This window comes from Myotis myotis, unplaced genomic scaffold, assembly GCF_014108235.1.
Source record: "Myotis myotis isolate mMyoMyo1 unplaced genomic scaffold, mMyoMyo1.p scaffold_m19_p_14, whole genome shotgun sequence".
Classification (NCBI taxonomy): domain Eukaryota; kingdom Metazoa; phylum Chordata; class Mammalia; order Chiroptera; family Vespertilionidae; genus Myotis; species Myotis myotis.
The window spans coordinates 28,237,350-28,255,043 of NW_023416318.1; the positions used below are offsets into that span (position 1 = coordinate 28,237,350).

General features: G+C 37.1%; 1 protein-coding gene across 24 annotated transcripts in view; it reads left to right on the top strand.

Moving 5' to 3' along the window:
- The window catches only part of NRXN1 (neurexin 1), a 999,389-nt gene that overhangs the window by 958,026 nt on the left and 23,669 nt on the right, over positions 1-17,694 (top strand). For 15 of the 24 annotated variants that reach the window (XM_036334601.1, XM_036334612.1, XM_036334604.1 and 12 more), the window contains one exon: positions 17,450-17,537. In XM_036334601.1, the coding sequence (XP_036190494.1) occupies positions 17,450-17,537 (88 nt within the window). The remainder of the gene's footprint in view (positions 1-17,449; positions 17,538-17,694) is intronic. The other 9 variants (XM_036334602.1, XM_036334606.1, XM_036334614.1 and 6 more) reach the window with 1 other exon arrangement.

The following is a 17,694-nucleotide window of genomic DNA, read 5'->3' on the forward strand; positions in this document are numbered from 1 at the left end:
CCTCCGTCACTGAAGCAAGCAAGCCTCATGTTCAGTTTAAGCTGCCTGGCTGCCGGCCGCCATCTTGACTGGCAGTTAATTTGCATATCGCCCTGATTAGCCAATGGGAAGGGTAGCGGTCGTACTCCAATTACCATGTTTTTCTTTTATTAGATAGGATTCTTTACAGGGAGTAATTCCCCTTGCCATTTTAAATTTACTGAACCTGGTGAAATTAACTCTGGGAAAAGTATGCATGGCCTCTGAAAGGCTTTCATCAGATAAGTCACCATTCATTGCCCATTTTAATTATGTGAGTGAGACCCTTTATTGTTTTTATCTCCTATTGTTTGGTTCAAGATGTTCAAGGACAGTGCAGCCCTCTGTGAGGCACTTTTCTGTTCTGTGTCACAAGGTTTGATATTTAAGTAGATGGAAGTCTTTGCTGCCAGAAGACAGCTAAGTCCTAAGACTGCTTAGTTGGCTAGTCCTGAAGCACAGCTGGTTTAATGGATTGACTTACTTTTACTTGTAGATTTTATTATGCTTCCTTTCTCTTAAACCTCTTTCAAGAATTTTGAAACCAAGACCTATTTCACATCTCACTGGGTGAGATATTCACCCTTCTTTCCTAATTCTGAAATACCTTTATCACTGGTTTCATTTATGAAATAGCATAAGACACCCTGCCTCTATCCAAACATATGTGGGAAGACTCTTCTTTCATTTTCTCCTCCCTTCTGCTCATTTTTCCTTTATAATTTCCTGTTTGATTTGCCTCTTTTCTTCAACTTTTCCCTCTAATAGTCATTGAATGGCATTTATTGCTTTATTTTGCCCCATTTCTGTCACTTAAAAATCAAATTTGGAAACCAAAGTAAGGCATACAATTGCTAAGTCCCTAGACAGTTTTAGACCTTGTGGCAGTCAGAAGAATCAACTGAATTCTGTGACATTAAAAGGAAATATATTGGGCACAACTTGACTCTCCAATGAATGGGATTCTGCAGGATTTTAGAAATGCAAAGTAAGGCTACTCATCATAGGAGTAGCTCATTGGACAGAAACTATAGAATCCTCAGGATATAAGTATTGGAAATTTAATTTTCAGTAAATCCCTGACACTTCCTTTTTAACTGTGTTGGTTTTATTTTATTATATTTTTATTTATTTTTTTTTAAATCAAGGGAATATTGTTGAAATTTTTAGTTGTTTGGTCTCTTAACTCTTAGGATTCCATATTCAAGGATAAATAGCAGAAGATGGAGCAAAAATTGTGTCACTATTAACAACTTGTCATGAGACAATTTCCCTACTCCAAAACATGGTAAAATAGCCAATATTCTAACTACTTTAAAAGCACTAGTTGTTTCAGGTAAAAACTATCATATTTAGAAGAAAATTTAGTTATTTCAACCCAATACATTCCACTTCAGAGAGAAAGCATCGGGCCTCTTTACTGGTGTTTCATCTTTGACTGTAGTGAGCCATTTCATGAATTTAAAATCATTGTATTTATATATGTGTGCATGTATACATTTTTAAAATCTTTTCTTTTGAGAAAACTAAAGATGGTTGCGAAGAAAGATGCAGGAAATCCCCTGAAGCCTTTACCCAACATCTCCCCCATGTTAACATCTTGCATAATTATAGTCCAATATCAAGACTAGAATATTGATATTGCTCTTAGTCAGAGAACTCATTCAGATTTCCCCAGTTACACATGCACATATTTGTGTATGTGTGCATAGTCCTGTGCAATTTCATCGTGTGTAGCGTCTTGTAACCACCATTGCAATCAAGATTCTTTACTGTACCATTACCACAGGACTCTCTTGTGTAGCCTTGATTATTACATTTTAAAGGGATCTGAGGGGTCATCTACTCTCTTGTACTTATTATTGGGATAGGGAGTGATTTTCCCCATGTCAATAGGTTTGATAAAGGTTTGATAATGATTGAACTCCTATTGAAATCTCAGAATGCTATATCCTTTCCTAGACCAGTTTCAGGAATTCCACTTACATTCTCAGTTTATGAAGTAGGCACTTGTTCTACAAGTTTAAAAATAAAAGAATTGAAGCAAACAAAAGCTTGATAGTAGTTGAGTTGACCAATTCATCACAATGCTTAGTATTTTTTCTTAAATTTGATATTCTAATTCTATTACTGGATACAAAATGGGTATTATGTTCTCATCTGTTTAACATCAATGTAAACATTAGATTAGTATTTCAGACAAGGTATATATGATAGAAGTAATCAATCCATGTTGCTTCATAAAAACTCAACATGGTTGCTAGGGGGAGAAGGGTTATTATCTGCAAAGAATTCAGAGATTTAGCTACAAATTATATAATCAGTACTCTCCCCAAAGATTTGAATGCCTACCCCTCCATTCACCCAAAAACACATTGGATAATTTGATAATTATTTTCCCTTTTACAGTTGCCTTTAATGCTCACTTTAATTTAGTTACCACTCATAAAATTATTGAGGTATGGTTTAGGGGCTTTGGGGAATTGGGGAGTCACTGCGTGTGACTTGACCCACAGACCTGTATCCTATTCACTTTGGAACCATTTCCGATGCTACTCGCTGTGGAGATGAACCTGGTTAGAGAAGAGCAGATGAGAAATTATTTGGAAAGAATGTAGGATCAGAGACTTTCCCGCTATATCAGCACCATAGAGATTAGAGATGCAAAAGACCCATTAGCTGCTTTGCCCTATTTCCATAGAAATTGCAGTGAACATTTTTCAAAAGCCTAATCTATTTTTGTTTAAAATAAATGGGAGCTCAATGTAGAGTGTTGTTAAAGCTTGAAACTGCTGATCATTGTGTTTTCTGGATTTTCTTGTGAGATCCACTTGACAGTTTGCATGGCTAATTATTGTGTTCTCATTTGTTTAATTCCAGCACTGCTGTCGGCTCCTTAGGGTGGGGGAGGGCAGGGTGGTGCCACTGCAGTTTTAAAGTACTATATATCAACAAGCCATTAAGTGAAGGAGTGTGGGGGAAAGAATGCTTATGTTGTGTGTGCATTGGTGTGTATGTTGTAAGATGGGTCAAAGTTAAAGCAGGAAAGTGAATTTTAAATAACTCCAGGTTTTGATAGTTAATAACACTTTAGTGAAGATTTTGTCAGTAACCAAATGCAGGAGATTAGTGGGGTCCCTTTTGGCCTCATTTTATGTATCATGATGGATAATTTGCAAAAAAAAAAAAAAAATTGCTAGGAAAACTAAAGAATATCCATTCTTAGAAATTCAGGTGTTTTGTTGTTATTTTGGTGGTGAATGATTTTTTTTAAAATGGACTTCAGTTGTATAGTCCATTTTAGGTTGAAAAGCCTTGTAATTTGAAGAGAATTTGTTAAGAACTATTTCTTTTACCAAATAGAGAGCTTTAAAACTTTCCAATTTTAGTGTTCTGTGGACTCTATTTATGGGGGGAATGCGTTTTTAGGAATCACTGATTTTATTGCAATGAGTCATGAGTCCACTGTACAGGTTTTGCAATTTAGAAGCATCAAACCATTTAAGAACAATTGAGGTAGTGATGGTTCACATGAGATAAAATTATTTCTTCTGGGTGTATTTCTTGTTGTTGGTGGCGGTGCTGCCATTTTGGGGGACAGGATAGTTTTAATCATTAGAATTACACATTTTAATTTTCTTTCCTGCATTGTAGGCTGGAACCCTTTTCTAAAATCCTCCACAATTCATTACACTGAAAGTTTGCTTTAATGAGCATCCCTAAATAATTACCATGCTTCTTTAACGATACGTCAATTCTGAATGAGGAAATTAATGTGAAAACCAGTAGAAAATGTTTACAGCTCTTTCATAGTGGGAGTGCATCTTTGTGTTTGCAACAATGGTGAAAATAACTACTGTTCAATTTATGTATACAGCTTTCTGTAGAGCAGCCAAACTGGGATTGGCCAGCTAAGAATAGATGATGAATGACTACATCTCCACATTTGCATAGAATATAGATAAATAGGTAGGTAAATAGATACATAGAAAGGAAGGGAGGAAGGGAAAGAAATAATTTTGTGGTTTCTGATTGCAGTAAGCTACAGACATTTCCAAACCTTTCAAGACACAATGAATGGCAAACATTGTGTGCCTAGTGATTTGAACCTCTACATAGGAACTCAGTTGAATGCTTGAGAGCTAAGATGAAACTCATACACATTCTTGCAAACCATTGCCATGGCAACATACTTAAAATTTCCAAGGTCTGTCTCCCCGGAGTTTGCACCTGCATTTAGCTTATTGTGAAACAAAAAAAGGCTTTCCAACTTGAAAATGCTTTGGAATGGTTGAGGGTATGTTTTGAAATAAAGTGGAGTTTAAAAGTTGAAAAGCAAAATAGGACATTCAGGTGGAAAGTACATTTGCATTCTTCAAGCAATATTGGCTTTCTTTCCCCTCCTACTTTGCAATATTTTAGGCAAGGGAAAATGTGGATAGTCTACCGATTGTGGATATTAGGATATTTTACCCACTTCAATGGCCAACATGCTGCCTATGGCAGGTTCGATATAGTTTCATGCCTGTCTTGTAAATTAATAATAAAAGACTAGAATAGCTGAGATTTATTTAGCATTTATTATGCACCAGGAACAGTGCTAAACACTTCATGGATCATGATTTTCTTATGTCTTACAACTACACGGCAGAGATTAGTACTGCATCCTTTCCACTTTTTACAAATGAGAGGTTAAATAAATCATCACCCAAATTCTAACAGCTCCAGTGTTAAACTCAATGCCCATGCAACCAGCCACTGGGGAGCAGCATCCCATAATAATCCTCAGTGAGAAGGTGGTCTACAAAGCCAGAAGAGGGGCTACCACAGAGAGCATCTCTCCCTCTACTCAGGATACACGGAGTGAATTACCCACCTGGGTGAATATAGCTGGACCCCTGCATGGCAGTATCAGGTTCTACCTATAAGAACAAGCCAACAGCCAAAGCCGGTTTGGCTCAGCGGATAGAGCGTCGGCCTGCGGACTGAAGGGTCCCAGGTTCGATTCCGGTCAAGGGCATGTACCTGGGTTGCAGGCACTTCCCCAGTGGGGGATGTGCAGGAGGCAGCTGATCGATGTTTCTCTCTCATCGATGTTTCTAACTCTCTATCTCTCTCCCTTCCTCTCTGTAAAAAATCAATAAAATATATTTAAAAAAAAAAAAAAAAGAACAAGCCAATGTTTCCCCAGTGTTTGAGGTAGCAAGGTGGTCAAAGACATGAAGCAGCTACGTTCCTTCTTACATGGTTCATCTCCCTCCCAGCAAACTCAGTGGAGCGCCAAAGGAGGCTTGGCTTCTATTTGAGTAGGTCTTGGAAAATAGAATGATGTATTTGGTCTTTTTTATAGAATGTTCAAATATGTTTGTGTGAATTTTAAGTCAGAAAATTGTACTTTCTTTGTGAAGAGAATGTCTGTCTAAAGTTATCAGGTGCCCAGTGCTAGGAATTAACTTTTCACATTGCAAGGAGAGCAAAGTGAGAGCGTGTCTACATACTCTCAATAGCATCTTGTACATGCCAGCTCCTGTGCTGGACAATGTTTGTGCCTACCCAGCCTCATGGAATACTCATAATAATCCTGTGAAATAGGTATAAATAAGTTCATTTGTACATAGGAAGAAACCTAGAGAACTTAGGGAATTTGTCCAAAGTCACAGAGCTAATAAGTGGCAGAGCTGGGATTTCTGCCCAGCCTGTCTAGCGCTTCCTTCCATGCTTACTGGTCAAAGAGAGATTTTCTGCTCAGAGACAGCCTTCATGAGTCACACACCCGAAGTTCTCCATGAACTTGGAGGGAGGGAAGATTAGTTCTTTATTGTATTCTTCCTCTGCTTAGCTCCTATTTAAATATGGTATGCAATAAATGATTGTGAATGAATGAATGAATGAATGAATGAGGGAAGAATCAATCAAAAGATGTACATTTTATGGGTGCATTTTTCCCTGCATTTATTTGTTGGTCTGAATTTGATGACTGGTCTCAGTTAGCCTTTATGTTCTTGTAGTTTATTTGGGAAGAAGAGAAAACTTTCATCCTGTAGTTAGATTTTGAAGGAAAACAGTATAAAGGCATCGTTTCCATATCTATAATAATCTATAATAATAAAAGCATAATATGCAAATTGACCAAATGGCCAAACTGCAGAATGACCCCGCCATTGCCCCATGATCGCCCCGCAGAGGGAAGCCCAGGCTACCTGGCCAGTGGCCCTGTGGCAGGTGAGGGGGCCTTCCTCCATGGGGCTATCAATTGTGGGGCTTCTGGACTACAAGAGGGTGCAGGTCAGGCTGAGGTGACGCCCCCCACCCTCCCCCAGTGCACAGATTTCGTGCACCAGCCTCTAGTAATCAAATAAAAGTGCTTATAATTTAAGACTATTTCAATAGAATTCAGGGGAGCCAGGGAGGGTTTGGGGAATGGCATATAAGTAAACCCCAAAATAACAGTCACCTTTATTTTTTTCAGTTCTTTCTAGAAAGCAGGTTATATCTTATTGCTTTCTCAAAGGGCAGAAATGCTTCATAAAAGCAGGCCGACCAGCTTTTCCCTTCCTTCCTTCTAACTTATAATCATTATCTCTTTTCAGTTAAAAAATAATGTCACTTTTTGCTATTTCTCTACCATAAATTTTCAGGAGGTATAACGTGGAAACCAGTTATAAAAGTTTATTGTCACTTATAGAGCTGTTAGAAGGCAGATAAAAATCTTTGAAAAAGTGTGATTTTGCCACAATTCTCATCTCCTATCTTAGGAGTTATGTTCCTGGAAAATAATCTATACTTGCTCACTCTTATTTTGAGATTTAATGAGCTGCTATAAATGAGCAGTTGTGACAAAGATACCTATATATAGTGAGCTTAGGATGACTTTAAGAACAAGATTATTTGAAATGATTCTACCAATTCAAGTGTCATGAGTAATATTTCTTCTTTTTTAATGTCAAGATGAATTCTTCACTCAAATAGTCTTAGAATCATAATTATTTTCATAAAATGCTTTACTTAAATTACAAATACTTAAAGAATAAGCCAGATTTTAGAACGTGATGACTTTTTCCATTTTTATTGAAGTATAAAATATTAAAATGTAAAAATTTTAAACATAAGACATTTTAAGGTGTATTGATGCATATACATATTACGAAATAATTGCCACAGTCAGTGATGATGACACTTTAAATCAACTCTACTGAATTCCTGTGATAGATGTAGTGGGGATGTATAACTGTTCCACAGAAGTATCTATTCTATATAGTAAAAGCCTAATATGCAAATTGACTGACTGGTAGAAAGACTGGTTGCTATGACACGCATTGACCTCCAGGGGGCTGACACTCAACTCAGGAGCTTCCCCCTTGTGGTCAGTGTGCTCCCACAGGGGGCGAGCCGCTTAGTCAGAAGCCAGGCTTACAGCTGGCAAGCACAACAGCGGTAGCACTAAAGAGCAGCGAGCAGGTGGATGGTAAGGAGTGAGGGATCCCTGACTGTGAGAGGGTGCAGTCCGGGCTGAGGGACCTCTCTCCCCCTGCCAGTGCACAAATTTTGTGCACTGGGCTTCTAAAAAACATATATATTTGGCTAAGAGACCATCCAACCATCCAACAGGTAGCTATGACACACACTGACCACCAAGGGCAGATGCTCAACACAGGAGGTGCCAAGCTGTGGTGACTTGGCTGAGGACACCCCAGAGTCAGAGAGGAGGGAGCTCAATTCCGAGAACCACCCTCTCAAAATCTGGGACCCCTGAGGGGATGTTAGAGAGTCAGTTTCGGCCCGATCCACTCAGGCCAGGCTGAGGGACCTCACCTGCCGGAGGGACCCTGCTCACTCCGCAGATGCCCTTTGTGCCTCCCCAGGTGCGGCTGGCCAGGGAGGGATCACGAGAGTTTGGCTCCAGGGCATGTCCAGCCCATCTTGCCACCTTCTAATTAATTTTCTTTCAATGTGAATGAATCTGTGCACTGGGGCACTAGTATGAAATAAGATAAAACAAGCACCTAAGCAGTTCCCAACCTTTTAAATTCAAACATAATTTGAAAAGGCACATACGTCCACTGTTCCAGTGCACTAAAACATATTGCTCAGTGTCTTTTAAGGATTAATTAGTGTACTTTTAATCCATATGGAGGACACAACCATAGGTAATGTCCTGTTATAAACAAATACAGCGCAATAAGGACATTGCCCTTCATGGATCACTCTTGGACAGTCTCTTCTTCTCCATTCAGCTCCTCCCCATCTCTCTCCTTAATAATCAGTGTTTGCTAAGTGATCTGTTTATCTGTTCATCTGGTTGCTCTAGATATAGGACATGAATTAGAAGTAAACTTTGGGTGCAGAGATAAACCAGGTTTGCCACATCTTCTGAGTCCCAGGAAAATGAATAGGAAGGAGAATTTAGCAAGAGCTCCAGTATCCCTGCATCTTGTAATAGCTCTAGAAGAGGTCTGACTGGAGAATAGGGACCCACTGTTCCAGGCATGGGTTGGCACTACCTATCTTGTATGTATGCCCAAAATTAGCATTATCAAAGTAAATCCTATCCTGGTATAACAGGGATCAACCCCAGAATAGCAGTATTTGCATAAGAGACTATGTAGTTGGTGTGAGAAATACAGATCCTCTTCAACTGAGGGGACAAGAGGATTTCAGGTCATGAAAACAAAATTTATTCAGTGAAGTGGATATTTGGCAGCTCTCTTAAGGAACTACCTGGAAATGCTTTTTATACTGCCATGCAAGGAACAAAAGTAATTCCTTATTGGTTAAAATGATAACTTACACAAATGCTGCATTATGGGAACTTTCATATTATGTTTCACATATACAAATGATTTATATATACATTATATATTTACTTATATAGTATATACTAGAGACCCTGGTGCACAAAATTTGTGCACTCGAGTGTGTGGGAGGTGTCCCTCAGCCTAGATTGCAAGAGGGCACAAGTCAGGCCAAGGGACCCCACCGGTGCACGATCAGGGACAGGGAGGGACGCGAGAGCTTGGCCAGCCAGGGAGGGACCATCGGAGGGCTCCAGGGTATGTCTGGCCCATCTCGCTCAGTCCTGATTGGCCAGACCCCAGCAGGAAGCTAACCTACCAATCAGAGTGTCTGCCCCCTAGTGGTCAGTGCACATCATAGCAAGCGGTTGAGCAGCCTTAGCATATTATGCTTTGATTGGTTGAATGGCCAACCGGACACTTAGCATAGTAGGCTTTTATTATATAAGATATTTACATGTATAGTATGTATACTCACATGTAATATTGAGAACACAGAAACCAGTCCAAGATGATGCATATTGCTCATGAGGTTCAGACTGAGAGTTCATATCTGAACTTGTATATATTTTCCATTGTTGAGCAGCATACTACAAATTAAACTGAAGTGTTTCAACACTACATTTCAAATATGTGTGAATGAACCAGAATATGCACCATAAGGATTGAAGTAGACAGATATGGAAGCATGAAACTTCAGTTTAACTATAGCCAGCAAAGATTAGATCGTAGTGTATGAATGACATAACATTGCAGCATCTGAGTGAGATAACGTTTGTTCTAAATCACTGCTTGATAGAAACACTCAGGTGTTGTGCAGATATTGACTCATTGGGGGAGCTCAGTATGCAACCTTGCATATATTCAAGTCATGGGTCAAAATCCAAAAATTAAGCTTCTCTTAACTAAGTCATCATCATTTCCAACTATATCTTTGTTTCTTGCTGTTCCATGCTCCAAGCATTGTGTGCAATACAAGTTCTCATATATTCCCACATTAAAGCTCTAGTAAATATTAAAAAAGACATTGGTTATGATATTTCCCAGGAAGAAATAAATGTGGATAACTAGGAGTCTGTGGCTCTTTCTATACCTTTGATTTTGCACCTCTAAACTCTAGGACCATCATGTAAATGAGATTGCCCTGATCAATGAATGCATTTCTAGAGTGTATCTGGAGAAACAACCAGTATTTAGTAATAAATAGTCACTTTCATTTATTTATTCTCAAGATGTACTAAGAGATAATTTGACAAAACCTTAATGATGGTTGTGTGAGAGAGACAAAGATAAATAGCTCATTAGTACTTAGGTGGTGTTATCAGTAGTTAATAAGAGAGACCTGCAAAGTTGGAAGGATTTTCATTAGTGGATTAATGAGAAGAGAGTCAGGGAGTTCATTGAGTTAATTTTGTAGCCAGCATGGGCTGCAATGTTCTAAGTAGAAGGGGGGAAAAAAGTAGCAGAAAATTCAGAAATTTACATTTTACTTCTGTCCCCAAGAATTTATTTGTGCATTTATGTGCAGAGCTGGGAGGTGAAGTGTTTAAAGGTCTTTAAAAAATAAGCTAAGAAAAGATTACCACCAGTAAATAAAAATGTTCTGGGTTTACACCATTTCAAAGTATCTGCAGTTAGTATTTGAATTTTGTTTTAAAATTTTGAACTCCAGCCTTCATTATATTCCCTTTGTAGTGTAATGTGTACACCATATCAAGTGAAGCAGTAGCTGTGTATGTGTGTCTGCTTGTATGTGCTTTCTTCATGGGAATTTTTGTGGTCATTTATTAAAATCCAGTACTCTTTTTTGCCACCTTTTTAACTTATTTTAAATTCATTTCATAATGTACCTTTATAAACCACATCAACCTTTAGAAGACAAATGATTTTGGATGGATGGATGGATGGATGGATGGATGGATGGATGGATGGATATATGATTGGGTGATGAATGAATGGACAGAAGTCACCTGGAATAAGAGACAATTACATTCTACTAGACGTCTGGATAATCTCATAACTTTGCCATTCATTTGCAGAATAATGTGGTCAAACATAGATACTTAAATTTTTAGCTTCAGTTTCCTAATATGTAAAATGAAGATCTCTGAGGTCTGGCTCAGTACAAGATCTTTGACTGGCTAAAATATGATTCCATTCTGTTTCGTGTTAAATGCCACATTAAAAAAAAGCTTGAAATTTGGAGGCATGTTAGTTGAAACTATCCATCCTTGGCATTTTACAATTTTAAAATTTGTTTTTGGCCTCATAATGAACAAGGATTTTCAGTTCAACCTGTGTGACTAATTAGTCTTTTCAGTCACCATACTTGGACCAGAGAAATTCATATTGACACAGCCAGAAGCCTAGATTTGCACTGCAAACATCTGTCAGTATTTATTTCATTTGGAAATGGCCAAACCCATTTCAGGAGGTGCTTTGTCTATAACCAAGACAAATAGAGAGGGAACACATCTTATCACATGCATATTCTAGTTTCCCTTTCAGCACCTCCACTCCACTACCAATAGTCTTTGGAGGTCTTACACCCCAAATTCTAATTAGTGAGAATCCAGAAGGATAGATTTTTCCAGTGGCTTTGCAAAAATTTAAACTTCACTTTAACTTTTATTTTTTGCCAGCTATTCTACATTGCTTTGGCTAAAAATTGAAATACAATATGAGCATAGAGGTTATCATTAGCTTAAAGAAATAGTATAAGAGATATACTGTATTTTTAAAACATAAATTTGATTTGAACTTTCCTGACACCAAATTTCTACTTTGCCGGTATATTATTTTTATAAATATTGCTAAAATATGTTCTTTTTTGATTAATCAGGAATCCAGTTCTTTTGTTTTTCCCATACTTTTCTTTAAATTAATGTATCTGTGGCATTATTGGTACATTCCTATCTTTCCCTTTGGGTTTTGCCTGTTAGGATGGCCAGTATCAAATGGGTATCAAAATGCATGTTGGAATGAGTAGATGTCGTAATCTCTTTACCATGTTGGAGTTTTTTCTATCCAACCCATGTTCACTATTCTGGAACCATTACATACATTTTAAGCAGACAAGGAAATCTTGAAGAAAATTGAATGGCTTTCAAGCCTGTCTTTTCCCCAAGCAGACAGCTGATTTATGGTCACTTTTTGTAATAACCTAAGGCATCAGTTGGGGGAAAAAACACATTAAAGAAATGTGAAAGCTGGCTGTTTTCAGGGATATTTAAGCTTTTCCCTAAATATTCATGAATGCCAATGTTCAAACATTTGAATGGAGTAAATGAGTGTACAAAAGGGTTTATTTTTTGAGCAGGTACTTAACTAGAACACACAGGATAATAGCGCCTCCACCTATGTTCTGAACAAACACGTTATTGGTGAATATTTAATGAAGTAATAGATATGGGAGCACTGTTATATTTCAAGAAAACAGTATGCTATTTGAATTGAGTTGATTGTTATTTGTATTAATGAGTGATTTGTTCCCATGCTTTAGAATAGAGTGGGCACAGTAAGTTATTCGCAGGTATGAACCATAATTTGTACCTTGCTAGGTAATGACCACATTTTTGCCCATCAGAAAATGCTGTGCATAGATGAGCTGTTTCATATTTGACGGTGACTAATTGATCCTCATTTTCTTTGTTATTCCTGCACTGGAGCTAAAATTCATCCTTCTCAAAGTGGATATCAGTTTATTATTTTTATTTTAATTAGATTATGGAGCCATGTGATTGACGGCTTTATGTGGCATCTACTACTCAGAAAAAAAAAAGAACAATTGATAAATAAGAACCAAAAGCTTGAATGAGACAATGGAAACTACCACAGGGTCTATCTGCACATTCCTTTGCACTTTTAATAGCATTGTTGATTAACTAAAATTATCAATTTGATAAGTTTCTTTATTGAATTGATTTGATCAAATTGCTCCACTGTTTGGAACTTGAACTTGTATATATTTATTATAATTGCATTTTTTGAGGGGGTTCAGTTTTTCCTCTAGATCAAACTTTTAACTTTCCATACCTCCTAGAAATGTCTTGGCTCATAGATCATCTATGTAGTGGGTCAGACCTACCTGGGGGAATTTGTAGCACTAATTCTGAATCCTGGCACCTTTTTCTCAGGGAAACACACCTAGCAATAAATGTTTTCTGGAAAGACTGTCAGATTCAGTCCTGTAAGGCAGACATAATGCGCTCTCTCCCCCAGAGCAGCTTCATATAAACAAAAGTATCATCAAGAACAAGTGTCCATCAATTAGCCAAACGTCACATTTCAGCTAGCATCATCTCTACCCATCAGTTTTCACAATCAATTCAGTCTAAATGCCATTCACAGCAGTGAACGATTAGGCTAAATAATATTATGTAAGTAAGCACCATTGCTTCAGAAAATATTTATTTTTCTCTTTTTTGGATGTATAGCCAAATAGACTATTTCTGTTTAGAAACAGCTTCAGTAGAAGTTTTAGAGCAAATCAAGGATTTCTTTGTGGGCACCACATTTATAATGGGCGTCCTTTCTACAGTTGGATTGTAGGTGTGTTCATAGGAATATATCAGTCTTCAGGGAAGCCATTTAGCATGAGGAAAAAGTCGAAGAGTGTTGTTGTTATCAGAAATATAGTATTTCAGACTAAGTTTATGTATCTGCTTATCGTATCTTTTTACCACACTGATACCCAATTGTGCTATATTTTAAAAAGTGATAGCAAGTGAATGTGCAGCAAATTTCACCATTAAAGGGGGGAAGGGAAAGACTCCTTATAAGTGAGAAAAAAAGAGGAAACTACATCTACTTTCTAACCTACTAAATGATCTCTTTCTAATAATCCTGGACATTAAACATATTGGTCTGTTTCTCTAAAAATTATTTATCAATTACAGTTGATATACAACATTATTAATTCAGATATACAACATAGTGATTGGACATTTATATACTTATGAAGTGATCACCCCAATAAATCTAGTATACCCATCTGACTGGTCTAACTTCTTACTCTACATTAAGAGCATCCTTTCTGCCCCATCCTGATTACATTTTTCTAGCCTATAACGTATTGGTGTTTATCCATTGAATATAATGAATTAAGTTTCAGTGCCTTTATTTCTTGAATTCTACCCTGGTCATTTTTTCCTTACAGGTAGGGAGACCTCAATATTTTTACTAGACATTCTGGGCAAGAACAGATGCCATGTGAATGTTCAGACCACTCTGAATTGGGGAAGGTCAGCATGGCACTTTGGCCTCTGAATGGTTAAATGATAGTTTATTTAACCATTGTAAAGCTAATGTTTTTGCTTGATCACTATTCTGTCTCTTTCAGCAGGTAGTCTCTTCTCTGAAAAAGGTTATAGGCCTCAGCAAAGAGTATACTAAAGAATAGAACTGATTGATGTGATATATTAAACTTTCTTTCTACCACTCTCAACAGCATGCCATAGAGAGACAGTTCTAAACACAATGAATTAAATTTAAATTACACAGCTTTGGCTAGGAAATTGTTAACTCAGCCTCCAAAATAAAATTTAATTTTTTTCCCTACATTTGAGCCACTTCCTCATTTTTTCATACAGTGATGATTGCTGCAATGCCTCTACTGACTTAAAAACTTTTATTCACAATACTGTTACTTTTTAAAAGACAGTGCCGGGTTTTAATTTTTGAAGAAAAACATGAAAAACAAGAATGCATATTCATTATACCAGGAAAAGTACATTAAAATCTAAATTATAGTTTTACAATAAGGGCATATTTGCATAACTTGTTTTCTACTCGAAACGTCTATAGAAGGTACTATTTAATGGATGACATGTTTTGTTATTTTAGGTACTATATTTTGTGAAAGATAACACTGAGAACATTCTAACACTTTCTGTTTGCTATTAAATTGTCCCAAAGGCTGTTGAATATAGAAAATAGGTCAACTTTTAAAACAGAATTTAACTTGTGTAGCTAAATAATTTAGTCTGCATCAATCACTATCCATGGAGTCACACATTTTCAGTCCATGAATTTCTTTTAAGAAGCAGCCTTTATTATGCATACTTGATGTTTGACTTCTAATTCAGAATTTGAACCTAGATAGTAAAAGAGGGAAGCTTAGCTCAACAAAGTACCAATATAGCCACTGTATTTTGATTACATTTTAACATGAGATCTTATGTGTATAATTCACACATACAACTTCCAGTTTAATATCTAAAATTATATTATTTATAAATATAGCACAAAAATCTCTGGTTCTACATTTGTGAAATAATAGCAATATTGATAATATTGCCACTTTTTATGAACATTACAATGTGGTCCTATTTTGGGTCTTTGTGTACTAATTTAATTCTTACAACAATAGGAACTATTATGTTGTCCAGTTTTTCAGGTGAGAACAACAAAATGCAGGATAGTTTATAAACTTCAAATCAGAGTTTCCCAGCTTCTGCACTATTGGCATTTTGGGAGGACTGTCACGTGCCTTTTAGGATATTCAGCAGCATTCCTGGTTTCTACCTATGAGATGCCAATGACAGCTGACACCCTCCACCCCAGTTGTGTCAATATGTAATGTCTCCAGACATTGCCGAATGTCCCACAGGCGGCGGAGGGGAAAGGGGCAACATCACTGCTGGGGTGAGAAGCAGGAGATTACAGAATTTACTCACATCCTCCTATCAAGAACAAAACAACAGCAGAAACCCTACTCTGAGTGCATTAATGTAGTTAGCATTCCTCAAGGAACATGAGAAATACTCTTGTAACCCTGAAATTAATTTTAGAGAGTATCCACTGTGGTTTAGAAAAAGTATCTTTGTATTTGAAATTAGCTCCATAAAAAGCAAGTGATCTGCTCTGCGGCTAATGGGAACAATTGGTCTGCAAGACCTCATAATCCAATAACTTGTTATCAAGCCAGTTTGGATGTTAGCCTGCTGTACGTGCTTGTGCCAAAAAGAGGATTTTTTCCCCCTTTAAAGCTCACTTTAATGAAAGATACCTGTGTAAGGATCACACCAATTGCTGGTAGTTATCACTAACATGAACAGATACAATTCAAAACTGATATTTTGAACTTCGTCTTTTAAAATAACAGCGGCAAAATGAATGAATCCAGTCTCCTAATTGTCTCAGAAGAATTGAGAGCAGAATAATATGAAGCCATCTCACGATGCTATTTAAATGCTTGTGTTTAATTAACGTTATATTAAAGAAGAATTAGCATCTGAACAAATTCTTTATTCTTAAAGCTCCTGCACTTAAAAGATTTTTAAGCCTAATATTTTGTCACAAAAGTGCATCATCCCTCATCTCCATTTTTCAAAATGGCACAATTTTCTTGACATTTATTTATGCTTTAATCTTGGACTTTATTAATTACTGCTTTAATGAAAGCAAGTCATATTATACTTTGGCTTTTAAAAACATTGTAAGATTTATATTTTTTAATTTTTAATAAGTTGTAACTGATATAACATATTAGTTTCAGGTATACAATATAATGATCACCACAATAAGTCCAGTTAACATGCTTCACTATACATAGCTACAGCCTAGGTTAATTCCACTTTTAAATAAGGATTTCATTAATGTTGCAGTTCTGAGTATTGTCTAAACATTTATAATCTCCTTAATCCTTAGCCGATGTAATGAGGTATTTTTCTTCTTGTACCTTGCATTCTCTCTGTGCTGCCATTAGCCAGATCTGATGCCAACCTCACAGTCTCCGTGCAGTAACTGTGCTGTTTACTGCTGCTTGTAAGTGGCAGTAAAGAACAACCTCCAGTGCTTGTAAATGAGTTGATTATGTGACTAACTGCTAGGATTTACACACTCTGCTTTTTATTACAGTGAGTGTTGTCTTTTTTTTGCTGTAAGTGCAATGAAGCAAGAATGTCACAAAGACAATCGACACCTCTTTCCTACTTACTGTAAAATACCACCCCCTCACCCAAATATGATTTTCACTTATCATGACACCTTAATGATAAAAAGACAATGGGGACGTGATACCTGCTACCAAATTGTAACAAAAACAAAAATTCAGTATAAAATCTAAACACAAATTTTTTAAATACCTTAAGTAGATTGTATTTGCTTCCTTTTTCACATCAGTGAAATATATCCTGTTTCCTAGTAAGGACAAGCTCTAGCTCAAAGATTCATCAAACTCTACCGGGTCATGAATGTAAAAGGTTATAGCTATTCTGCTTTTAGGAAGCCAAGTACAAGTATAGCATCAAACCTACTGATGCATACATTGTGGCACTCCAGGGCTGCCATAAACTCCAAATCATGTTTCTGTCAGGCTGCTTTAAGCCTGTATGCTACTGTGTGCAGCTTCTCCGTGCTGTTGAATGGGTGGATGTCTAGAGTTGGCCACCACCATTTCTATGTCTTCCTGTAAAATAAGCTATAACTGTGTTTTCACACGCAACTTCCATGTGAGATCTAGAGTAAGTTGAAAAAAAAATGTAAGCTCTGTGTCTTTGGGAAGGGAAATAGGTACTGAATTTGGTTTCTCAGTGTATCAGGAAAACACACACGTATTTCACTTGTCAACGAGACAAAGATGAGAAGCTCTGTTGGGATCCTTTAAAGTAATCGACTGAATGTGCTTTTTTTTACAGACCACAGATGACATCCTTGTGGCCTCAGCAGAGTGTCCCAGCGATGACGAGGACATTGACCCCTGTGAGCCGAGCTCAGGTGGGTTAGGTTAGTCGACTTTTTTTCTTACTTTCTTTGCTTACTCTAAAGCTTCGTTGCATGCTGTAGTTCTTAGAAGAACCTTGCATTTGTATCTAAACATCCATCCTATTGCACAATGCCTTGTTGAGAGATACGGGTTATTGCTTTTACATGTTTACTGAAA